The sequence below is a fragment of the Heloderma suspectum genome, chromosome 5, assembly GCF_057233095.1.
Source record: "Heloderma suspectum isolate Gila_16-S chromosome 5, 16-S_ref, whole genome shotgun sequence".
Lineage (NCBI taxonomy): Eukaryota > Metazoa > Chordata > Lepidosauria > Squamata > Helodermatidae > Heloderma > Heloderma suspectum.
The window spans coordinates 199,720,389-199,746,063 of NC_139462.1; the positions used below are offsets into that span (position 1 = coordinate 199,720,389).

Genomic DNA, 25,675 nt, shown 5'->3' on the forward strand with positions numbered 1-25,675 from the left:
TGGCTGCCCCATTTCTCCCTTCATTGGGGCACTTGATGGTATAGTGTTTATCTCCAGAGTACAATGCTGTGATACTATTTTTGCCCTTTTGCCCTTTTAATATAGATTCTGAACAGAGCTCATCCTTTGGACTGTGCTGCCATAGGAAAGGTCTCTTGCTAGTATAAACTTTTGATAAATACAAACAATGGAGAAACTTTTTTTAACCTTAGATCAATGGAAAATCTGGTATATTTATGTATTTTTCTTTGTATGACCCCCTCCCACACACGCATCTAATCAATTTCCCAAATGGCAATGCAAAATTGTTTTCCTTTTCAGATTTCTATTAAGTTTTTTCAGTTTGCATCTCATGCAATTATTCCCCTGGGAACCAAACAGTGTTAAGTCTTGCTGTCTGGAGCTATAGGGTGGAGGGCGGTGGGTGCAGGGGAGCCTCTAATAACCAAACATATGTTCTGCCATCTGAGTCATGTGCATATCTGCAAAATGAGTAGTGAAGACAAAGTCCATTATGCCATTTAATCTTTGATTATTGATCGTCTTTCCTTATGGAAATATATACTACATTCTAGACTAAATAAAGGACTTTCCCTGCTTCTAATGCACTGCTCTATCACTCAGAATGTCAGTTGAAGGGAAAGTACATCTCCCCTCCACTGAAATATTTGTAGGCATCTAGGTGCCATGATGTATGGTTCAGGGACCAGCTCTATAGGGATATTGGAAATTACCAATCAAAAAGCCAGCAGCAAAGCAGATTATAGCAGGCATCCCCAACCTTTTTTCCTCAGTGGGCACACTGGGAATTTTGAGAGTGTGATTGATTGATTGATTGATTTGCAGCATTTATATACTGCTCCATATCTACCAGATGCTGGAGTGGTGAACATAAGGAGTAAAAACAAATATATATATATAATAATAAAAAAGATTAAAAAATCAAAACTCCATTATTAAAATTGTTCTTTTAAAAACAGAGTACCTAGGGGTGTATGAACCCCACCTACCTGGCTCCACTGGGGGTTTGCGGGGGGGGGGGAGGTGATCCGGTCCTCCCCCTGGAATCCTCCCTGGCCAGCTCCACTCTGCGGCGGGTCCGTGGAGCCGCCGGCCACTGCCGGCCTTCCGACCATGCCCGGCCTTCGGATACAAATGGCATCTGGTGTAGTGGACGCCATTTGCGTCCCTTTGCCTTACCGTGATAGGCTCTGTAAAGATTTATGTACACCGGACGCCATTTGCATCCAAAGACCGCTGCAGATGGACCCAGCTGGACCCAGACCCGGCGGTGCCAAGTAACATCCAACCGGGTCGGACTTTGTGGGGTGGTGGGGTGGGGTGGTCCGTTCCGCCACATCCTCCGGGGGGGGGGCAGATTCTAACCATTCCTAAGTGTACCAGTAAAAACGTGGCTGGTTAGTTAATGTCTGTTGCGGGGGGGGGGGGTTGTCCATTCACAAGATGGCTGCCATGGTGGGTATGGCCAGTCTCAAAATGCCAATTTTGACAAATTGGTAAGGCTTAAAAAAAAAAAGTAACTTGTCTAAGAACCTTAGTATTAGGGACGTACGAAAGTCACTTACCTTGCCTGAAATTTGATTCGTGGTGCGGGGGAGGCACTCCGGCCCTCCCCCCGAAATTCTGGCCAGGGGGAGGCACCCCGTCCCTCCCGCCGTGAATCCGGGCTGGCCGGGAACGCAAATGGCGGCAGCTGTAGCCGCCGCCATTTGCGTCCCTGCAATCAGCCGTGATAGGCTACATAAATGTTTACGTAGCCTATCACGGCTGTGTAAAACCGCCCCCCCCGCGCGTACGCAAATGGCGGCGCCCATGGGCGCCGCCATTTGCGTACACGCGGTTTTCTTTTTTTACTCAGCCGTGATAGGCTACATAAATATTTACATAGCCTATCACGGTATTTTTTAAAAATCTAGCCGTGATAGGCTATGTAAATGTTTACGTAGCCTATCACGTTTTTTTGGTTGTTTTATTTTTACTGGAAATGGCGGTGGCGGCAGTTGGTTGGAAGACCGGCCGCCGCAGCCACCACCGCCAAACTGCCGCCGCCGCCAGGGACATTCGCACAAGGTAAGTCCCATCCCGGGGGGAGCGGGGGGGCAGACCATTTCACCACCGATTTCAGGGGGCCGAATGCGCTGGCATTCGGCCTCCCCAAGATTTGTGGTGAAATTCTCTGACATCCCTACTTAGTACAAGGCAGAACCGGGGTCTGAACTCACACATGCCTGGGCAGACCTGATCTACATGGCAACAAATGTGAAGGGCTTTCATGTTTAATGTGGATTTTCACAAAATCGGCTTTGTCAGGAACACAACACACAAAGCAAAAAATGTGGAGTAAACACAACCTTAAAACCCACTTTTCACAGGTCAGTCTGCACTTTAATCCACCTAACTTTGCAGCTGAATGGGTGGAGTCCCTCTAGTAGAAGACAATGTCATCAAACCCATAGATGCTGCTCAGCCAGTGAGAGAGGCTTGCTCCCACCCATCTACATGCTCCACTGCTCAGGGAAGTTGGAAGAGATGAGTAATGTTGGACGTTTCACCCTACACCTCTCTGCCTTGCATCCACTGGTTATGAACTGGCAACATTGAAGCCTGACAGGAGGGCAGACAGGAGGCGCCTAGGTCCTGCAAAGGGCTGGAACTGCCTCCCTCTGCTAGCGCTCTGGAGTCAGCAGTGATGGCTACTGCTACTGCTGCCTCCACTTCCCCGACTGGAACTAAGCCTCCTCCTTCTCCTCCTCGCCACAAACACACAGGAAAATCACACACACACACACACACACACACACAGAAACACACACACACACACACACTCACACTCACGGGACTATTCTGAAGGGGATACATGAATTAATCAGAAGTTGCTACTTGTGAATGGAAAAAGTAAACTGCTGCATTACTCTGACGGGGTGACCTAGCGTGATTCTGTGATTGGGGAGGCTTATTCCCAACCCTGTCGATGCTTCCTTGCTGTGCTGGCCACCCTTTCTCCTTCCCGCCTCTGTGTTCCATAGTTGTAGGTGCATTGCATGACTGTGAAGTTGCAGGTGTATCGCCACTGCGAAATAGCGGCTGACTGCCTTTTCTCCTCCCTCCTCTGTGTATTCCTTAGCTGAAGGTGTATCACCACTGTGAAATAGTAGCTGGCTCCCTTTCCCTTTCTGCTCAGTGTATTCTTTATTGTGCACTACATATAAGCTGGCTACTCCAGTATTGTGAATGAAACAAGGCTACTATTATTATGAATGAGAAAAGGAGACTACTTACTGTGAAAGCAGCCCTACTGCAAATGGGGGGAAAGGGGGAATGGGGGGGGAAGGAGCAGCCCCACCCCTTGACCACTTCATTGCCATGTCACAGCCACATCACAGAGGCACGCCCAGGACTGAATGCAGAGGAACTGGCATGCTGCAGGGGAACTGCCTGGGAGATGCTTTAAGGAAGAAATACATAGTAAAATGTCAGAAAATGCTGCTTTTCAAGAGGGATGCAGCTGGTTGGCTGCGGATTAGCCACAACATCATCTGTCCCTAACAACTTTAAGACACAGCAGCAGCATCTGAGAAAACCTCCCATGTAGACAAGCTGACCTGAGACACCCATCCATGCCACACCAAAAATAAAAACAAAACCCAGGCAAAACACACACAGACAAAACCCAGGCAAAACACACACACAACACACAAGAAAACCTCCAGGCAAAACACACACACACAAAACCCAGGCAAAACACACATTATACCAAAACAAGCAAACAAATCAAACAAGATAAGATGCACACAAAAGACACACAGCACAGGCAAAACACCTCCCCTCACCCCCGGTGGATGGTTTTCTTCTGGGTGGCTGGGCACACCCTTCGAAATAAAGCACTGGGCTGCCACCACTCACCATTTATATGTTCTAACAATGCCTTGGGAACCAGAGACATTCCTGGAAATAAAGATGGCACTGGAGCCACCTTGTAGAATGCCTTTGCTTGGCAGCATGCCTGCCTCACTGATGGTTAAGCAATTTTTTCAATTAAAAAAAAACCTTTAATTTTTGTAAGGAAATCAGGAGGGTTGGGGCACCTTGGCAGGCACCAGGGGAGGTGTTTGCAGGCACCACAATTGGGATCCCAGGATTATAGCCTCTCCTTATGCAGAGATAATGTCACGAGCTAAAGTATGAACTGGTAGTACTTATAGGAGACTCAGGGCGCAATCCTATCTAGATAGGCGGCTGCCTCCAAACTCGGAGGTGACTGTCTATCCAAAACAAGGCAGGAGAAGCACAGGGGGGATCATTCCCTCCACTCCTTTCCTGCCCTGCTTTTTCTGCTAGACAGCCGTTTTTGGTTGTCTAGCCGCGGGGCGGGGGGGACCGGGAGAGGAGGCTGCATCGATGTGTCGTACAGGCAGATCCGCTCTCCCTGCCCCAGAACGCCCCCCACCTGCCCCTTTTCAGCCACTCCATGCTCCTCTTCCGAGCGCGGAGGACAGGGCTTCTCCATGCTGCCTCGGAGGCAGTGTGGATGTGGGGGGAGGTCAGTTTTCCAGGAACTGACCTCGGAGCGCCGGCTCCAAGGTTGGTTCCCAGAAAACAGCATATCCTATGGCCATGTAGCCACTGTCTAGTGGCCATAGGATTGCTCCCTAAGAGCAGGAAGATCTAATGAGCTGTGTGGGATGTAACACTTTCTATGATTTAGGAACTTCTTCATCTGGCCTAGGGAGGTGGTGGGCTCTCCCACACTGGAGGCATTCAAGACGAGGCTTGACAGCCATCTGTCAGGGATGCTCTGACTTGGATTCCTGCATTGAGCAGGGGGTTGGACTCGATGGCCTTGTAGGCCCTTTCCAACCCTACTATTCTATGATTCTATGGCCTTCAGAAAAAATGCAAAATGTAGCAGGATACTTTATGTGATATTGTAAGTTCATTTGTTTTGCCATATTTTTTGCCTTGGTAAATTGCCTTCTTTTATCGGCAACTTCTTTGATGTAATCTGGAAATAGCATAACTTTATCTTGTTTCCAAAAAAGGTTTCCAGCCTCTCTTGCCAAATGCAGGATATAATTTTTTGTGGAGATTCTTGCAAATTCGCCTATAATCGTATAGCCAGTCCCTTTGGCATTTGAGACATGGAATGCCTGCTCAATATCAAATGAATAATCAGATGGCACAGGGAGTATCTCATGCAGGAACTTATCTACAAAGGTAGACAGATTTACATCAGTAGGTAAATATTTAATACTAATGATTAAGGATGTACGAAAGTCACTTACCGTTGCGCAGATCTGCTTCGCGGTGGGGCGGGAGGCGCTCCGTCCCTCCCCCCGGAGTCCTACCCTGCCAGCTGTGCTCCGCGGGGATTCTGCGCAGCTGCCGGCCGGCTCCGCCCACAGCCAAGCATATGGCCACTGGGCAGCAGGGACGCAAATGGCGGCGGCCATAGCCGCCACCGTTTGCGTCCCTGTACTTAACTGTGTAACCCTGTACTTAAGTAACCCTGTACTTAACTGTGATAGGCTACGTAAATATTTACGTAGCCTATCACGGCAAAGTAAAAAAAACGCGTATGCAAATGGTGGCAGCTATGGCCCGTTCTAGCCTATGTAAATATTTACGTAGGCTAGAATGGCGAAAAATAGCGAACGCAAATGGCAGCCACCATAGCTGTCACCATTTCCATACGCTGCGCCTGGCCACGGCTGGGCAGGAGACCAGACACAGCACCCGCCGCCTCACCTGCACCTGCCGCCGCTGCACATGCACCCGCTGCTCTGCCGTGCCACACCCAACGCTGCTGCCCCGCCACACCTGCCCCCGCCCCTGCTGCTGCACCTGCCACCGCCACACTCGCCGCTGCCACCCTGCCGCCCCCACCGGTGCCCCCGCCACCAAATCTGCCGCCGCCGCCGCATCCGCCCCAGGTAAGTGCCATCCCGGGGGATTCCACAGGGGGGGGAGCGGGAGGCAGGAGGCTGTTCCGCCATGGATTCCGGTAGGGATGGCGGAGAATTTCTCCACGAATCTTTGGGAGGCCGAGTGCCGACGCATTCGGTCCCCCGAAAGTGTTGGGAAAATTCTCCGTCAGCCCCCCGCCCCCCCCCGGGATGGGACTTACCTTCGGCGAATGTCCCTCTCAGCGGCAGGTCCTGGCGGCATTTCGGCTGCGTTTTGGCGGGGGCGGGGGTGGCGGCCGGTCTCCTGACCGGCTGCCGCCGCCGCCATTACAAAATAAAAAAGTAAACAAAAAACAAAACACACATGCCCGTGATAGGCTACGTGACGATTTACGTAGCCTATCATGGCTAGATTTCCAAGGTCAGCCATGATAGGCTACGTAAATCGTCACGTAGCCTATCACGGGTGACTTTGGGGGAAAAAAAAAAGCGCGTACGCAAATGGCGGTGGCCCATGGGCACCGCCATTTGCGTTCCTTATTTTGGCACGTCTAGTCTACGTAAAGATTTACGTAGACTACGGCGAAAATAAGGGCAACGCAAATAGCGTTCCCTTATTTTCGCCGTAGTCTACGTAAATGTTTACGTAGACTAGACGTGCCAATATAAGGAATGCAAATGGCGGTGCCCATGGGCCGCCGCCATTTGCGTACGCGCTTTTTTTTTTCTTTCCAAAGTCACCCGTGATAGGCTACGTGACGATTTACGTAGCCTATCATGGCTGACTTTGGAAATCTAGCCATGATAGGCTACGCAAATCGTTAGGTAGCCTATCACGTGTGTGTGTGTGTGTGTTGTTTTTTTTCGCGGCTGGGGAGACGGGCGCTCCTCCCTGGCCTGAATTTTGCCAGTGAGGGATGGGGCGCCTCCCCCCCGGCCTGAATTTCAACCGGGCAAGGCGGGGCACCTCCCCCCCTCGCCTGAACTTCGGGGGAGAACCGAAGCACCTCCCCCGCACCGCGAAGCAAGCTGCGGGACAAGGTAAGTCCCTTTCGTCCACCCCTTGATTCCGGGTGGCCAGATTCTACAGAATCTGGCCTCACTGGAATCCATGGTGGAATTCTCCGCCATCCTTATTATCACGGCAAAAAACAAACAGCGGAGGCAAATGGCGGCGGCTACGGGTGGCCTCCATTTGCGTTCCCTTTTTTTTGTTTGCTGTTAATAGCCTATGTAAATATTTATGTCGGATAAAACAGCACAAAAAGGGAACGCAAATAGCGGCCACCGTAGCCGCCGCCATTTGCGTTCGCTGTTGTTGTTTTTGCCGTAATAGGCTACATAAATGCTTACATAGCCTATCACGGCCTCTGCAGGGACGCAAATGGCGTCCCTGTGTTAGCCGTGATAGGCTATGTAATTATTTACATAGCCTATCACAGCTATAATGAGGAAGTGAATGGCGGCTCCGGACGTGACCGCCATTCGCAAGTCAGCGCGGATGGCAGCAGGTAAGTGCTCCGTTTTGCACGCCTTTCGTGGGGGGGGCGGGGGGCTTCATTCCGCCATGGATTTTGGGGGGCCGAATGCACTGGCATTCGGCCTCACCAAGATCTGTGATGGAATTCTCTGACATCCCTACCAATGATACATACATTTGCTTTGTGCGCTAAAGCCTCCAGTTGAGAAATTCTGACAGAAAAATTGTTGAAAAAAGCTTTGCCACGCGATCTTGCAGCTCGTTAACCTTTGCCTCCATTTTTTGCCAAGAAGTGTTAATTAAATCCACAGCCCCTTGCAGGGCAGTGATGGAATTTTGGATGGTATCCAGCCTCTTAGCCTGTTCAGCAAATTGCAAGGACAAAGTTTTTATCAGAGCACATAACTCCTCTGTATTTTCACTTCTCAGAGCCTTTGACAAGGGAGGTGTGTGTGGGGGTAGGCAGAGATTCTTTTTTTCGCCTTGGCGTAGGGATGTATGAAAGTCACTTACCTTTTCGAAGGGTGACATTCGTGGTGGGGGGGAGGCGCTCCATCCCTCCACCCGAAATTCTAGCCGGGGGGGGAGGCGTTCCGTCCCTTCCCCCCAAAATTCTGGCCGGCTGGCTCCGCTCCGCAGGGATTCTGCGGAGCTGCCGGCCGGCTCCGCCAGTGGCCGGGCATCCAGCCACTGGCTAGCAGGGACGCAAAGGGCGGCGGCCGTAGCCGCCGCCGTTTGCGTCCCTGCAGTCAGCCGTGATAGGCTACATAAATGTTTACGTAGCCTATCACGGCTGATTTAAAAGAAAAAAACAACAACGTGCGTACGCAAATGGCGGCACCCATGGGCGCCGCCATTTGCGTTCATTATTTTGGCACATCTTAGTCTACGTAAACATTTACATAGACTAAGACGGCAAAAATAAGGGGAATGCAAATAGCGTAGCGTCTACGCTATTTGCGTACATGCGTGTGTGTTTTTTTCCTTTTAAATCAGCCGTGATAGGCTACATAAACATTTACATAGCCTATCACGGTGTTTTTTAAAAATCTAGCCGTGATAGGCTACATAAATCTTTATGTAGCCTATCACTTTTTTTTTTTAACTGGAAATGGCGGTGGCGGCAGCTGGTTGGAAGACCAGCCGCCGCAGCTGCTGACGCCGCACGGCCGCCAAACGGCCCCTGGAGCCGCTGGAGCCAGGAAGATCCACCCAAGGTATGTCCCATCCCGGGAAGGGCGGGGGGGGAGCAGACCGTTCCGCCACCGATTCCGGGGGGCCGAATGCGCTGGCATTCGGCCTCCCCGAGATTCGTGGCGAAATTCTTTGACATCCGTACCTTGGTGTAATTATCCTTCTCTTCAAACAGATCTTGCAGGTCCTCAAATATTGTTGATATTTCTTAATCCATTCCTCAAATGTTGTTGGCATTTCTTAATCCATAAACTACAATGGAGCACGTCAGCCCTAATTTCTCCTAATTAAATAGGAGGTTCAAACAACTTTGAGTGATGATTAAGCTCTGGCAGACCAGCCCTGGAGTCCAGCCCCCCTACTACCATGCTGAGAGAGCTGTTCTTCCAAAACTTCATCCAGAGCTGCTCCCGCTTCTCCTTTTCATTCCAGGGGAGAGGTAAAAAGGTTTTTCAAACTTTTAAAAAGCTGTTTGAGATAGCGTCCCATGGAGACTCCGCGGGATGCTGCAAGGGCAACATTGGCTCCCACCAGAAGTGAATTTAAATTGCCATTCCTGATGAATTTCGCCTTGAAAAAAGTAAGCTTTTACAACTGTTAGGAAAGCATTAGTATATAAATGCCAAATTACTCACTAGTTAGGAAACTTGCCCCAGATTTTACTGTTAAAGTTGAGGTCTTCATAATGAATACAGATGTCTCCATAAGAATTGTGCTCTGCTCGTAGCAGATGATTTTTTTAAAAAGACATTGGTTATATTTGTTCAAAGGAAATATTTTGGATTTGAATGTAAAACACAAGTGGTTGTTTTATTAAGAGGCAGATTAATTTAAATAATGCAGTAGCAATTCCAGAATGTATTTTTCAGTAAGATCCTTTTCCTTAGCATTTTTTCTTCTCTTCTCAATAGTAAATTACACTGTATGTGACTTTGAGTCTGACCTTTGTGAATGGAAGACACTAAACACAAAGGATGTACAGTGGAGCATAATGAAAGCACAGCTTTCTGGTGATTTTGGACTTCCTACAAGAGATCACACAACTAACAGCAGTAAGGGTGAGTCAAGCTATGGTGTTTTTCTCTGCTTTCAATCACATTTTTTAAAGCTTTCAAATGCATGATCTTGGAAAACAATTTTTTCTGTTTATGTGGAGAGTCCTACTATCCAAATACCATACTGCATGAATCCATCATTCCCAACCATCTGAACAAATTCTAGAGGGGGATCATGCTAGTCTCTAGCAAAAGCAGCAGAGTCTTTGGCAAAAGCAGCATGTGGCATCTTAAATATTAATAACAAATTTACTGTGGCCCAGGCTTTCATGGGAGAAAGCTCAGTTTATCAGATGCAGGGAGTGTTATGTTTAGTTGGCAGACTCTCTCTCTCTCTCTCTCTCTCACACACACACACACACACACACACACACGAGAACAGACAGAATAAGGGGGGATATTAAGTGAAGGCTGGTGGCTCTGATTTCGGCAGGGCAGTGAATCCATTCTGAGTTTCAGTCAGAAACAGCTAGAACTCTAAAGGAGCTATCCAAGGTGCTGAACCCTACCCCCAAACTAGGTTCATCACCTTGGATAGCTTCTTTAGACTTGTTCTGACTGAAACCCGGAATGGAGTCACAGCTCCATTAAAATTGGAATTACCAGCCTCTACTGGGGATATTATTTCAAATTGAGACCAGAAGACTCAGCAATGCAAGAGGCAGGTGTCCATCCAATGGGACACATCTATGTATTAGAATGCTAGGCCTTCTCAAGGCCGGGCAAAGGGCTGGATGTGCCTGATCTCATCTGAAGCTAAGCAGAGTCAGCCCTGGGTAGATGGGAGACCACCTGGGAATCAGGCTTCCTGCACTGAGCAGGGGGTTGGACTCGATGGTCTTGTAGGCCCCTTCCAACCCTATGATTCTAATAGGGATGGCGGAGAATTCCGCCATGGATTTCAGTGAGGCTGAATGCACTGGCATTCGGTCCCCCGAAATCTGTGGCGGAACGACCTCCCCCCCCACGCGGATGCCCCCCGGGACGACGTTTACCTGGGCCGGATGTTCTGGTGGCGGTGGCTGGTCTTTCGACCGGCTGCTGCAGCCGCCATTTGAATCTGCTGTTTGCTGTGATAGGCTACATAAGTATTTACGTAGCCTATCACGGCAAGCAAAAAAACCCAATAGCGTATGCAAATGGCGGCAGCTACGGCGGCCGCCATTTGCGTTCCCTATTTTTCTCCGTTTTAGCCTACATAAATATTTACGTAGGCTATTGCGGTGAAAAAAAAGGGAAACGCAAATAGCGTAGTGGGTGCTATTTGCGTTCCTTTTTTTTTGCCGTAATAGCTTACGTAAATATTTACGTATGCTAAAACTTTCTTTCTTTCCTTTAAACCCAGACGTGATAGGATACTACGCTATTTGCGTTCCCCTTTCTTTTCTTTGTCTTAGTCTACGTAAATATTGACATAGACTAAGATGGCGAAAAATAAGGAACGCAAATGGCAGAGCTGTAATGCTTTGATTTAAGCTGAATTTGGGCACAATCTGCTGAGAAGTTGAAAGGAACTACAAAGAAAGTATAAAACTTCACTACCAGTGCAGGTGAATTTTTCAGGAAATGGTTTCCTCCTGTACTCCACCTTAAACTGGATGAGGAACTTGTGGTGGGGAGGGGGAATCTTCATGACAATAGAATGAAAAGCGCTTTGGAGTATTATCTGGATTTTCATGGAATCGGCTTTGGTCCGTCAGGGACATACCAAACAAGAAAAGCTGAGTGTACCGTACTTTTAAAATCCGTTTTTCATGGGTCACACAGCACTTGAAAAGAACATACTTCTGGGTTTGGTGGGGGAAGTAGAACTGAACGTCATCAAACTGGCAGGGGCCACTCAACCAATGAGAGAGGCTTGTTTTTCACCCCTATCCAGGTGACCCCCTGCTACTACATTATTATGAATGGAGAGTGACTAATTCACAATTCCATTCCAGCAAACTGTCACAGAGTTGGAACTCCCCCGCTTTCCCCCAACATGCACACTTTTGCATGAAGGAGACAAAATCCCTGATTCTCCTGTGCTGCATCTGAAGGCTCCCCCTGAGAATAGCTCCCCCTCCCCATTTTGCCGTATTCCAGCAAACTGTCACAGAGTTATTCCTCTCCCCCCATTTTCCCCAAGATGTGCACTTTTGCCTGAAGAAGGCAAAATCCCTGATTCTCCAGTGCTGCATCTGAAGGCTCCCCCTGAGAGTAGCTCTCCCTCCCCATTTTGCCCCATTCCAGCAAACTGTCATGGAGTTATTCCTCTCCCCCCATTTTCCCCAAGGTGTGCACTTTTGCCTGAAGAAGGCAAAATCCCAGATTCTCCAGTGCAGCATCTGAAGGCTCCCCTCTGAGAGTAGCCCACCCACCCCAATTTCACCCCATTCCAGCAAACTGTGGCAGAGTTATAGTTTCCAAGCCATTTTTGCTGCAAGCTTCAGGGAAGTGAAGCAATGCAAAGGGAAGCAGGGAAGCAAAGCAACATGCTAGGATCAGACAAAGTAAAGCAAACATCAAACAAGTGAAGTAACACAGACATCAGAGAAGCAAGTAAAGCAAGGATCAGACAAGCACCCAGAGGACCGAACTAACATAACATTGGAGAGGCGAATTAACACCACATCAGGGAAGCAAATCAACCCAACATCAGGGAAACATCAAAGAAGTGCATAATGAGGCCTTTTAATGGGGAAAGCAAGGATAGTTACTCCCACTGGCAAAAACAAAGAACAGAGCAAGTCTGAAGGCTCAACAGAGCGCAATAGCGCTTTGTTGAGTCGGGAGGGCAGGCTAGTTACTGTAGTTACTCTAACTACTCTCCCTGGGCATAGTAGTAGTGCCAATGGGGAAAATGAGTGAAAGGGGGAGCAGGGTGGCCCCACCCCTTGACCACATCTCTGCCAGGTCGCAGCCACCTCACACAGGCATGCCCAGGAGTTAATGCAGAAGAACGTGGCACATTGCAACAGAATCGCGTGGGAATCACTTTAACTGAGAAAACGGAGTAAAAGCACTTTCAGATAATGCAGCTTTTCAGTACAGAAGCTGCTGGTTGGCAGTGCTGTGGCCACACTGTTATGTGCTGTGAACAACCTCAGAAAGCTCCGAATCCACAGGAAATGCCTGGTGAAGACAGCCCCATAGCTTCCGTGTTGCATCAATGTGCCTCAGAACTGCTCTGGAGCCATTTCAGGGGATAAAGCACAATTGCTTAGGGATGCTTGTGAAGTTTTGGTGAATTCCTATATGAAATGACCAAGCTTGCACATCTCGGGCTAATGTGCAGATAGGAACATAGCTATCCATCGGATTTTGCATTTCTTTTCTGAAATATTGTGATCCAGTTAATCAGCAGTTTAAACTTAACAAAAAGTATGCATTTAAATCTGTTTCTTGAGAGAAAATACACATTTAAGGCATAATCCTATGCAGTTTTCAACAGAAAAAAGTCCTACAACTCTCAGCATGCCCCAGCCAGCATGGGTGGCCGGGGAATGCTGGGAGTTGTAGGACTTTTTTCTGTTGAAACATGCATAGGGTCGTGCCCTTAAATTTATATTTTGACATGGCCCTGAAATAATAAATAAATCCATCAGAATTTGTCAGTCCCTACTATTGCTGTCACTGAGTGCTTTGTCATAAGCCACTGCCAAAGAAAGTAGTTAGTACCACTAACAAATCTATTTCTCATTAAGATTCTCGTTCAGAATTGAATGGGTGTAATTAATCCTACATGCCCCTGAAATCATTTGGACTTAGTTTAACCTAACTCTATAGCTTTCTATAATATTGTCCAGGTTGTATAATATTATCAGGCATGACTTAGACTCCCATGATGCCTTTTATTTTATTTTATTTTATTTTACTAGGGCTGCACCATCGGCATCTAAAATGCTCCTATTTTCAAGACCCCTTATCTTCTAGCTAGAGCATATCTGACTGTGGTGGTTCAAATCCAGAGGCTGATAGTTTGACAGTCTTCAGATTAGATCTTTAATTATGCTTTCTTCCCTACTAGTCTAGTGTAGACAACAATGTCAAGCCTGTGAGCCAATTCAGAAAAAAAAATGATGCAGCATTGGCTCCCATACTTTGTGGACTGCTAACTTGCAATAAAGCTGCTATTCTGTGCTGGCAGTTTGATGAGGGAAACTGAATGATGTACAGAATGGATGCCTCACTATGGCTGCATTCAGATGATCATAACTGAACTTAATAAGTCAAGATATGAATGAGACTTTTGCCTGCACAGGCAGACCCATTATTTCACAGGGCAAGCAGTCAAATCAGGAAGCTTCTAATTAACCACAGTTCCTTGATTTGGATGACGGTTACCACCAGGCAAGCTTTGGAACAAACCAGCTTCAAACCACGGTTTATTTATTCTGGCTTGCTCCAAAGCTGGTAACCGTACTTTTCAGGTTTAGATGAAATCTTGCCATGAAGGAAGAAGTGAAGGGGCTGAGTGTGTGATTAAAAGGTCCATTCATATCTCTTGCTTATTAAGCTGAGGTATGATGATTCAGACATATCTAATAACTTTTCAGAGACTGGGAGGAAGCAATTGAGAGCTGTTGCTGTCCACAGTACATATTCTTCCCCTTATGCGATCATGGTCCCTGGCTGAGCCAGCTTTGCAGATTTCTTCAGCACTTTGAGTGGTTCTTGGGAAACTAGTTCCTAGCTGTGCTTCTAGTGGTGCAGAAATAAATATGAGTATATACTATAGCTAGTGCCTGTGACTTAACTGGTGATGTGTGACATCACCTCACCTCCTGTAATGCCAGATTCGGTTTTTGCCAAGTGTCTTTCTTTTTTTACTGGAAAAGACTTACATTGTACATTCCTTATATGTACAAATTATCATGCAATGATTTAGGAAGAGAGAGGGAAAAAGCACAGCAAGGTTTTCTACACAATCCCACATTGATTCAACAATGTCCCACCATTTCAAGTGTTTTAATTATTATTTTAAAATCTTTTTTCCTATTAATAGTGTGCAGTAGCTCTCTCAAACACACTCAAGAAGAATGAATCCATTTTTATATCCTTTTCGAGATGGCGCAATCAGAATGTGTGTGTATATGAGAGAGAGAGAGAGAGACTGTCAAATAGGGTAACAATATGCAAAGGAGGACTGGGGTCCTATAGCTTTAATAATTAAGTACCTGGATGAGTGAAATAATTAGGATCTGAATGATGTGATATAGTCAATTTCACCACCAAATAGGACTGGGAGAACCTGCAAGGAATTAGAAAAAGGCAATGCTTCATTACACTGAGGTTCACCCCGTCTTTGATCAAGCTTACAGAGTTATCAAGCCACTGTTGCTGGTTCAGGACTAGTGCTTCATTAATGGTATATATACCCTAGGTGTAAGGTGGAATGTGCCTACTTGGTTCAATATAATTGATTGTCTGTACACCACATTAATTCCAAATATAGTTTACAACACTTTATACGGAAATGAAAATATCCCTGTTGTGCTCCCAAACCAGACCTCTTTTTTTCCTTTCTTATGTACTCTGCTGTTCTCTGGCTCTAAGATCAAGCCCCATGCTAACTGTGGGAGATGGCTGAAAGGAAAAAATAGACTATTCACCATCGATCAGTATTTGAGCAATAAACACTATTTGAGATCTATATAAGGAGTGATGATAGAAGTGGAATACTCCTGGCAAGATATATAATCCTGCCATGAGTTAACAGGTTATGTCTAGATAGATGTTTCAACAACAACTAAGGCCCAAACTAGACAGGATGTCAGAAGATCCATGATCAGCTCTCCATCAGTTTTTAAAAAGGTAAATACAGCCATGAAGTGGTGGGCGTGGGGAAAATCTGATCAGACTGTGGTGCTGCAAGAGGCTGGAGGGGTTGAATAGTCAAGCTTTGAAACTTGATGTGAATTTCCACTGGTCTCCTATTCCCATCTCTTTGTATAGTCTACAGAAATCTGAAATGTTGCCACTGGCTGGGTTTGGATGTAATGTTACATTGGGTGGGATAGCCCTGGAAGACAGAAACAAAATTCAAAGTGATCTTGATAGGCTGGAGCACTGGGCAGAAAACAACAGAATGAAATTTAATAGGGATAAATGCCAAGTTCTGCACCTAGGAAAAAGAAACCAAAAGCACAGTTACAAGATGGGTGATACTGGGCTCAACATCACTACAAGCGAGAAGGATCTTGGAATTGTTGTAGATGATCACAAACTGAATAGGAGCCAACCATGTGATGTGGCTGAAAAAAAGGCAAATGCTAATTTGGGCTGCATTGTAGAAGTATAGCTACCAAATCACGTGAAGTACTAGTTCCCCTCTACTCAGCACTGGTTAGGCCTCATCTGGAGTACTGTGTCCAGTTCTGGGCACCACACTTTAAGAAGGATGCAGGCAAGCTGGAGAGGGTTCAGAGGAGGACAACAAAGATGATCAGGGGACTGGAAACAAAGCCCTATGAAGAGAGTCTGAAAGAACTGGGCATGTTGAGCCTTGAGAAGGAGAGACTGAGGGGAGATATGATAGCACTCTTCAAGAACTTGAAAGGATGTCACAGAAAGGAAGGCCAGGATCACTTCTCCATCATCCCAGAGTGCAGGACACAGAATAACGGGCTGAAGTTACAGGAAGCCAGATTCCATCTGAACATCAGGAAAAACTTCCTGACTGTTAGAGCAATACAACAACCAATTACCTAGGGAGGTGGTGGGCTTTCCCACACTGGAGGCATTCAAGACGAGGCTGGACAGCCATCTGTTAGGGATGCTTTGACCTGGATTCTTGCATTAAGCAGGGGGTTGGACTCAGTGGTTTTATAGGCCTCTTCCAAACTTACTATTCTATGAGTCTGTGATACAGTTTATCATTACAAGCCTTGGGATCATATGCACCCCCCCCCTCTTCTCTCCTCCCTTGGCACAACTGCACAGAAATTTTCATTTCCAATTTCAATTAACCATCGCTTAGCACCTCTGAACCCTGAACAGTGGTTAATTCTAACTATGGTTTATTGCAACAAGCTGACCTCATAATCCATAGTTTCAAGTTGGCGTGTTTGAGTCAATCATGGAAAAGACTAGGTATGTAATGCTTAATTATGGTTAGTTAAAAATAGAGGGAAAGCTTCTTATCACCTTCTCACAGCCATGCCGGAGGAGAAGGAAGGTAGTAGTGTGTGTACTCAAGGCTTGTCTAGGTGTGTTTGCTCACAGAACAATGTTTAGGTCTGAACAAAATCATATAATCAGTGCACCCAAGAACAGCACTCAAGGAATGTTTGTGTAATTCTTGTTTAAGGCACTGAATGTTCCTAACATCCCTCTAATTTTTTAAATTTAAGGAACCTTTGTTCATGTGACTGGCTCACCAGAATTAAACACTAATCCAGTCATTTCTTGCCTCAGCAGTCCAGTCTTTACAAAACTGTCCAATGATGCTACACGTTGTCAGGTAACTTTCTGATATTTTATTACCTTCCTTTACGGTAAGTCATTGTCTGCCTGTTTGGCCAGCTGGATCAACCTCACAGTGCTTCTAGCCCAGGGTTGGGGAACCTGGGGCACTTCAGATATTGTTGGACTTCAACTCCTATCATCCCCAGCCAGCATGTCCAGCAGTTAGTGATCATGGGAGTTGGGGTCCAGCAACATCTGTATGGGCACAGTTTCCTCACCCCTATTCCCCACCCCTATTCTAGACTAATATATATATGGCTTTGGATGGCTTTAAAAGGGGACTGGACACCTTAATTGAGGAGGAAGCTATCAGTGGCTACTAGTCATGATGGCTGTATGCTATCTCCAGTATCAGAGGCAGTCAGCCTATGTACACCAGTTGCTGGGGAACATGGGCGGGAGGGTGCTGTTGTGCTCATATCATTTGTGAGTTTCCCATGGGCAGCTGATTGGCCACTGAGTGAACAGAATGCTGGACTAGATGGACCCTTGGTCTGATCGAGCATGGCTCTTCTCATGTTCTTATGGCCTGCAAGATGCCTCTGGGGACATTGAAGATCACAGGCAGGTCATGATAATTATCCTTGTTATCACTGACAAGCACCAGGCATTTTTTATTTTTTTTTTAGCAGGGGGAAAAGACAGAAAGGGCAACGTGCATTTTTGAAATGGGATGAAGTTTACCCAGCATGTTAGATTTAGAAGAAAAAATATTGGGTGCAGGGAGAAGCCATTTTTCTGTGGTTGTCATTTGTATGCTTATTGTAGACTCCTCTGGGTGGGTCAGGACCATTGATGAGCTATTTTGTGGTAAATTTGGTGTTTAATAATAGCATATTACTTATATAGCATGCTATGCTATATAAATTATATATTTTACATGTGTTAGTTATTTTTTTTTGATAGGCATGTTCATTGTTTTATGTTAGTTTTTTCTCATCAGGAAAATGCTCTATTTCTAGGCCAGAATCCAGAACAGAAATAGGTACACTTAAGCCTATTAATATTAACAGGCTTTTGTGTATCTATCTACCTTCTAGCTTTGAATCTTGACTTTATTATTTGTTGCTATAAATATTATTTTAACCTTATTTTAACTTTTCCTCATAAAAATAGATACAAATCTGAAATAGAATTATCCAGAAATCTTTGCCAGTCATCTAACCATTTGGAGCATTAGTTTATTTTTTCCTCTCCCGACATATTTCTAAAAATCATACCAAGCTTGTTTGTACTGTAGGTCTTAGCGACACTGTGATTTAACCATGGGAGATGGCTGGATGAGGACTATTTATAATGTGAGGCTTGAATTGTGGACAGAATTGCACAGGGGGTTTATGGGCCTTTGGGCATGTGTATAACACTGGGGGCCCTGCCCCGGCCCCGGACAAGGAGCCATGCATGCATGAGGCTGTGGTGAGCGATGTGGCAGGGCCGGGGCAAAGGCCAACAGCACACACAGGCGCTGAGGCAGGAAGCCCCTTGTTTTGCGGGGGCAGCTAGAGCCAATTGTCCCAGTTGACCCCCCCCCACTCCCCTGATTGTGGGGAGCTTGGCATACAACTCCCCACTGCTTAATTAATAATTAAAAAAAGACTGGCTCTGTTTTACGTTGGAGCCAGCCCCCTTCAAGACTGGCCCAACCCAAAATGAGCCTCCAACCCCGCCCCCAGGTCTTTCTGTCATCCCCATCATCCATAAGCAAGAAGTGCCATATCATGGCGGAGGTGACTGACAGGGAGAGTTCACTTTCATATGGGAGAGACCTTGAAAAGCCTCTCCTAATCTGGAAATGATGCATAGAGTGAGCCCCATGATTCCTGGCAGAAAATGGTGTCCCAGCTAAGGAGAGGCACTATTGTGATGCCACTCCTAAGTGAACTGAGCCCTCTCTGCCACCTTTTATGCAGCTCCCTTCTCCCCCACCCTTCTTTTCAAAGAAAAGAAAACATACAAAGGAAATTTGGCAATAAAGATTACAGAAATATTCTTATATGAGGTCAGTGCACATTTTAGTATACAATAAAGTTCATCCATTTGTCTGCTACATTGTTTACTGTAAACCTGTTTTCTATCAGTGCTTTAATTTAGGAATTTATGCTAAATGTAAACACTTTAATAACCATTTCTGAACCATTGGGGGTTGGGATTTTTTTTCTAGAGCCTTGCCCATGCTATCTTAACAGAAATCAATAAATTCCTAACCAATAATTTCACGATACTAGATACATCATCTACATTACAATATTAATAAAGGATCTAGACCAAGGGTATGACCTAATATTTCTGAAATGTTATGTGACATTTGCTGCCAATGCATCCTTGCATATCTTCCTTCCATAAGGTTTCTTAAAATTATTACTTTTCCTTGAAGAAGGCACGGTGGAAGGGACGGGAGCTACAGTTCAGCCTTCTAGCACTTTGAACATTTGACTAGGTTTTCAAGTATTTGACAAGCCATATTAGTGTAATGCCTTTGTTAGGCTGACTGTTACAAAAATGTGCAAGCTTTCAAGATCTCCAGATTTCTTCATCAGGCAAAATGTTACAAAAAAGCAGATTGTTGGTGGGAGCAGTGGGTGGGTGGGAGATTGGAGGATGGAGAAAAATAGGCTGATTTGATGTTGAAGTCATTTATTTATTTTACAAGATTTATGTACTGCTCCACATCAAAAGATTTCAGAGTGGTGAACAACAAAAGTGAAATAATAAAACAGCAGGTTAAAACAGTTAAAATGATTTCTTTTTAAAGACAAATTCCAGTAAGGTCAAATTTAATAAACCATGGCTGGTCATACAAGGAAGGCCTCTTGAAATAATAATGTCTTCAGGAGGCAGGGAAGAAACACAATGTTGGTGCCTGCCTGGCCTCCAAAGGCATGGAATCCTAGGGATGTCAGAGAATACCGCAACCGATCTCGGTGAGGCCGAATGCCAGTGCATTCGGCCCCCCGAAAACTGTCATGGAACGAAACCCCCGCCCCCCCAACCCACAAAAGGTGTGCGAAACAGAGCACTTACTTGCTCCCGTCCGCGCTGCTGTGCGAATGGCGGCCGTCCTGGCCGCCATTCGCTTCCTCCTTCTTCAGCTGTGATAGGCTACGTAAATACTTACATAGCCTATCACGGTAACGCAGGGACGCCATTTGCATCCCTGTGGAGGCCGTGATAGGCTACATAAGTATTAGGAAGTAGCCTATCATGGCGGGGGGGGGGACCCAGCATACGCAAATGGCGGCGGCTACCGCCATTTGCGTATGCTGGGTTTTCCCCCCCCCTGCCGTGATAGGCTATGTAAATATTTACGTAGCCTATCATGGCTCACTGCATGGACGCAAATGACGGCGGCTACGACAGCCACCATTTGCATCCCTGCAGGTCTGCCCAGCGGCCAGATGTCCGGCTGCGGGTGGCCGGAGCCGGCCTGCGGCTCCGCAGCTTGGCCACGGAGCGGAGCTGGCCAGTCAGGATTCCGGGGGGGAGGCACAGAGTGCCTCCCGCCCAGCGAGGATTCTGGAGGGAGGGACGGAGCGCCTCCCCCCACCTGCGGAGCCCAGCGGAGCCAGGTAAGTGGGGTTTCGTACACCCTTATGGAATCCTACAGGAAGGAGGACACCACATTGAAGGCTTTTTTCCTGGTGGACTCCAACTGGGCCATGGGTCCATGTGGAACCACCAGCAACATGCCCTCTGATTACCTCAGTGACTGAGCAGGTTGGTAAAGAAGACATCACTCTCTCAGGTATCCTGGTCCCATGTTGTTTAGGGCTTTGTACACTAGTACTAATACCTTCAACCTGGCCCGGTAGCGAATAGGCAGCCAGTGCAGTTCCCTCAGCAAAGGAGCTACACGCTGAAAAGGGGCATCTCCTTACAACAGCTGAGCTGCTGCATTCTGCACTAGCTCCAGCTTCCAGACCAGCCTTAAGGGCAGCCCCACATAGAGTGCATTGCAGTAATCCAGTCTTGAGTTTACTAATGCCTGTACTACAGTGGTCAAGCTATCCCTGTCCAGGAGAGGCCATAGCTGGTGAACCAGCCAAAGCTGGTAAGAGGCACTCCAAGCTGCCATGGCCCCTTGAGCCTCCAGCAACAATGATGGATCTAGGAGTACCCCCAGACTATGAATCTGATCTTTCAAAGGGGGTGCAACCCCATCCAGAACAGGCAATGAGCCTATCTCCTGGACTTGGGAACCACTCACCCACAGGGCTTCTGTCTTGCCAGGATTCAGCTTCAGTTTATTGGCCCTCATCCAGCCCATTACTGAGTCTAGGCACTGATTCAGGACTTGCACAGCCTCTCCTGATTCAGATGCCACAGGGAGATAGAGCTGCATGTCATCAGCATACTGATGGCATTTAGCTCCAAAATCTCTAGTGACTACTCCCAGCGGCTTCATATATGTTGTTAAACAACATTAGGGACAAGATGGTACCCTGTGGGAGCCCATAGCTCAATTGCCAAGGGGCCAAGGGAAAGTCACGCAATGTTACTCACTGGAATCAGCCCTATAGATAGGACCAGAACCACTGTAACACAGTGCCTCCAATACCCATCCCACAGAATAGATCCAGGAGGATGCAATGGTGAACGGTATTGAAAGCCAGTGAGAGGTTGAGCAAAATTAACAGCATTGCACTCCCACTGTCCCTCTCTTGATAAAGGTCATCCACCAGGGTGACCAAGGCTGATTCAGTCCCATAACCAGATTCAAACCCAGACTGGAATGGGTCTAGATAATTAGTATCCTCCAAGAGCAGCTTCAGTTGCTCCACCACAACCCTCTCAAGTACCTTCCCTAAGAAAGGGGCATTTGCGACTGGGTGGTAGTCGTCTAATACCATTGGATCCAGAGTGGGGTTCTTCAGGAGTGGTCACACTGCTGCCTCCTTAAGGAAAGTAGGGACCACCCCTTCCTGAAGGGAAGCATTTATCACTCCCTGAACCCACCCAGTCATACCCCCTCGGCTAGCTTTATTAGCCAGGAGGGACAGGGGTCAGGAGGGCACGTGGTCAGTCGCTTGACTGCAAGCACCTTGTCCACATGATCAGGCTGCAGCAACTGAAGCTGACACTACAAAATCAGGCAGATGGTGGCAACAGACACCTTGACTGGAACTGTGCTAACAGCGTCAAATGCACTGCAGAGACAAGATATTTTGTCCTCAAAGTGTGATGCAAAACGGTCACAGCAGGTCTTCGATGGGGCCAGGACCCCATTTACTGGAGAAGGTGTTAACAGCCCTTGGACCACCAGGGAGAGCTCTGCTGGATGGCTACTTGAGGATGTAATGGAGGTAGCAAAATAAGCCTTCTTTGCTGCCTGCACTGCCACGCAGTAGGCCCAATTATTAGCGTGCTCTAGAGCGTGCTTGGTCATTTTCGCTTCAAGTCTTATGCCATTTGCACTCTAGCTGATGTCCAGCCTGTTTCATTGACCGCAGCTCCCCAGTATACCAAGGAGCGGAGCAGGCTCTACAGCACTGGAGAGGGCGCTCAGGTACAATCAAGTCACTAGCCCTCTGCATCTCAGTGTTCCACAGTGAGGCTAGGGCCTCGGCTGGATCACCAGCTCTCTCCCCTGGAAAATCCCCCAAAGCATTCAGAAATCCACTAGATTCCATCAGTCTCCTGGGGTAGACCATCCAAATGGGTCCCCCACCCCTGCAGGAGGGAAGTAGCACTGTGAGTTCAAATCTCACCAGGAACTGGTCTGGCCATGACAATGGGGTTACTTGGACACCCCCTCCCCCAATCTTCAGACTACCCAGCTCACAACTTGGAGCAAAAACCAAATCAAGGGCGTGCCCTGCTTCATGAGTTGGGCCGATGACAAACTCAGACAGCCCAATGGTTGTTATGGAGACCATGAAGTCCCAAGCTGGAACTCCAGAGACAGCTTCAGCATGGAAGTTGAAATCTCCCAGAACCACCATCCTGGGTTCCTCCAACACCATACTTGAGATTGCCTCTGCCAGCTCAGTCAGGGAGGATGCTGGGCAGCAGGGTGGGCGGTACACCAGCAGCATCCCCAATCTGTCCCTATGGCCCAGCATCAGGTGCAGCCCCTCAAGACCTGCTCCAAGGTGGAGTGGTTTCCTGGAGATAGAGATGGAGGTTCTATGAACTGTGGCATCTTCCCTGCTCTGACTTGTCTGCGTAGTGAATCAGAGTCTTAAGATGATATGGTGGAGGAAGGTTTGCAAATATTCAAATTGGGATCTATCAGGTGATGTGATGGTTTCAGTGCCCCTAGGCTCCAGGGGAGAAAGAAGGGTAGAAGACAATTGTCAATCTTCCATTTTTAAAAACATAAAATCCAGCCGTTAACTCAGAATTGTCTCCATCCTGGGTGAACCAGGCAGGTTCCTTAGCTAGTGAAAAACAGAAGTACAGATCAATTAGGCAGTCTTTAAATGAAAAAGCTGGAAATAATTTTAGATGCTCTATTTGACAGCATTTGTATTTGACACTAACTCTTGAAAAGCCCAATTGGTTTTCAGGGCAAGCTGGGGTGCTTGCAGCTCAGTAATCAGGACATTAGATTGTGACCAAAGCAAATCATACAAAGAATCTCTGGATTCATAGCTGATTATTGCTCCATGATGTATTTATCTCTTGACATTCCTGAAGGTTGACAGGGTGGTCATAATTTCATTTTTAAAATCATTACAACAGATGAGATTTTGGTATCAGTTGTCCCAAGATTCGCAGTTGAGTGTCTTCATTAGAAGTCCTGTTGATGGGGATTTGCAAAGCTTACATACCCAACCTTTCAAGAGCACAAAGCAGTGGACAAAAGCATCTGTTCCTATAAAAAACACCACTGGGGAGATTTCAGGACCTTTTCAGGTAAGCACCCTCAAAAAACAATATATAAATGTATGCAAGGAATTAGTTCACACTGGCATTTTCTGTTACAAATTAACTTTAAAGCATGAGTTGTATTGAAAATAATGTACTGGGTTGGATCCAGGCTGTTAATTGCACCTATTTCCCATTGAAATCAGTGGAACATAAGTCAAGAGTGACCTCATTTAAATGGGATCTAAGCTCAACCAATGCAAGCTGCAACTCTAAAAACACTTACAAGGGAGTAAACCTTATTGAAGACAGTGGGATTTAGTGCTGAGTAAACATGCATAGGGTTTGTAAATCTGGATTCAACCCAATGCATTTCTTCAGCTGGAATTAAAAATAAAATAAAAGGCAATTCTGCTAACTAGTAGCATATACATCTACAGTAACGGTTTAACGGTGATTCTAGAAAATTCAGAGATGAGATTTTCACATTTCTAGAGACAATTTTTATTCTAGTAGATAGCTGTAAGTAGCATTTAGAGAAGGGATGGAGCCATTCTGTTTTCCAGACACTAATCCAGAGGCCAAAGTGTATTTTGCAGTACCAACCGACTCCCTCACAGGTGGTCAGGTTCTATAGCAAAGTAATATCATGTAGCAGTAAGAAGCTTCTCCGTGATGGAGGTGCGCACTCAAAATTCAAATCAAGATGTGATATTGAAGTCTGCAATATCTCTTTGTTTTGCAAGTTCTGAAAACAGTTTCATTTTCTGTATGAGTGAAAGTTTCTATACATTTTGACTGAAATCAAATTTGGTACGTTTGCCAGGGGATAGTTCAAATTGTTTTGGGGTTAGAACTGGACCCATGGGTCTATAGGAAACAGATCCCTTCAGCAACATGAATCATGGATAGCTGTATATACATATTCAAGTTAGTCATTCTTTTTATGGTATTCCACTTAAAGTGTGGCCCCCTTTTTTATGTCCACTTAATTCCCTATTACTTGACAAAAGGGATGTTATACATAAACTAATAGTATGCCATAACTAGGAAAAAGCAAACAAACTCCCCCAACTCAGTTTAGACTGGGCTCATTCTATCTGGGATTTTTTTCAGGAAGTTTCCATCCACAGAAGGCAGATCCTAGATCCAAGCTGCCACGTGGATCCCTTAAGTGCCCCACTAGTGGTTTGTTTTACCTGTGATTCTGACCTGGAGCCTGCAGTTGAGCTAATATGCCATAAAAAGCACCCTTAAAGCACACTTACTGCACAATTCCACTTTGCTTCACCCAGGACACCATACATCTTTTTAGCACAAGAGAGGCTTCTGTTTTGAAGCATTGTCCTTCAGTCATATTTTACTTCTATGAGGCCCTTAAGCAAAGAGCTATTTCTCAGCAGCACAATGCACAGCCCTCCAGTGACCCTAACAATAAAATGTGGCTTTATTTGTCAATTGGCAGCCATTATGTGTTTATACAAAAATATCACGGTGGATATTATTTCTCATGTGAAAATGTCTCGTTGGCTTCAGCAAGGATGGCAGAAATGAATTCAAGGTGGATTAAACTGAGTTTCAAACAATTGCATCTAAGAAAGAAAAGCATATAATTCAAGCAAGCTGGTCCTATGGTCCCACTTAATTTCTATTGAAAGTTTGTGTCCAGAAGCATGAGACAGGGTGCCTGTAGGGACTTCATGAACCTAAGTGTGAAGCAGCTGCCTCTTTTGCTTTTGCTTAAGCCCCCTTTCTCTGTGGATGTT

At 46.4% G+C, this 25,675-nt stretch overlaps 1 protein-coding gene across 1 annotated transcript in view; it reads left to right on the forward strand.

The window, feature by feature from the left end:
• Positions 1-25,675, forward strand: part of MALRD1 (MAM and LDL receptor class A domain containing 1) — a 439,175-nt gene that overhangs the window by 68,363 nt on the left and 345,137 nt on the right. Inside the window, exons 11-13 of the mRNA XM_084860474.1 lie at positions 9,510-9,656; positions 16,988-17,097; positions 23,784-23,957. Coding sequence (XP_084716600.1) covers positions 9,510-9,656; positions 16,988-17,097; positions 23,784-23,957 — 431 coding nt within the window. The remainder of the gene's footprint in view (positions 1-9,509; positions 9,657-16,987; positions 17,098-23,783; positions 23,958-25,675) is intronic.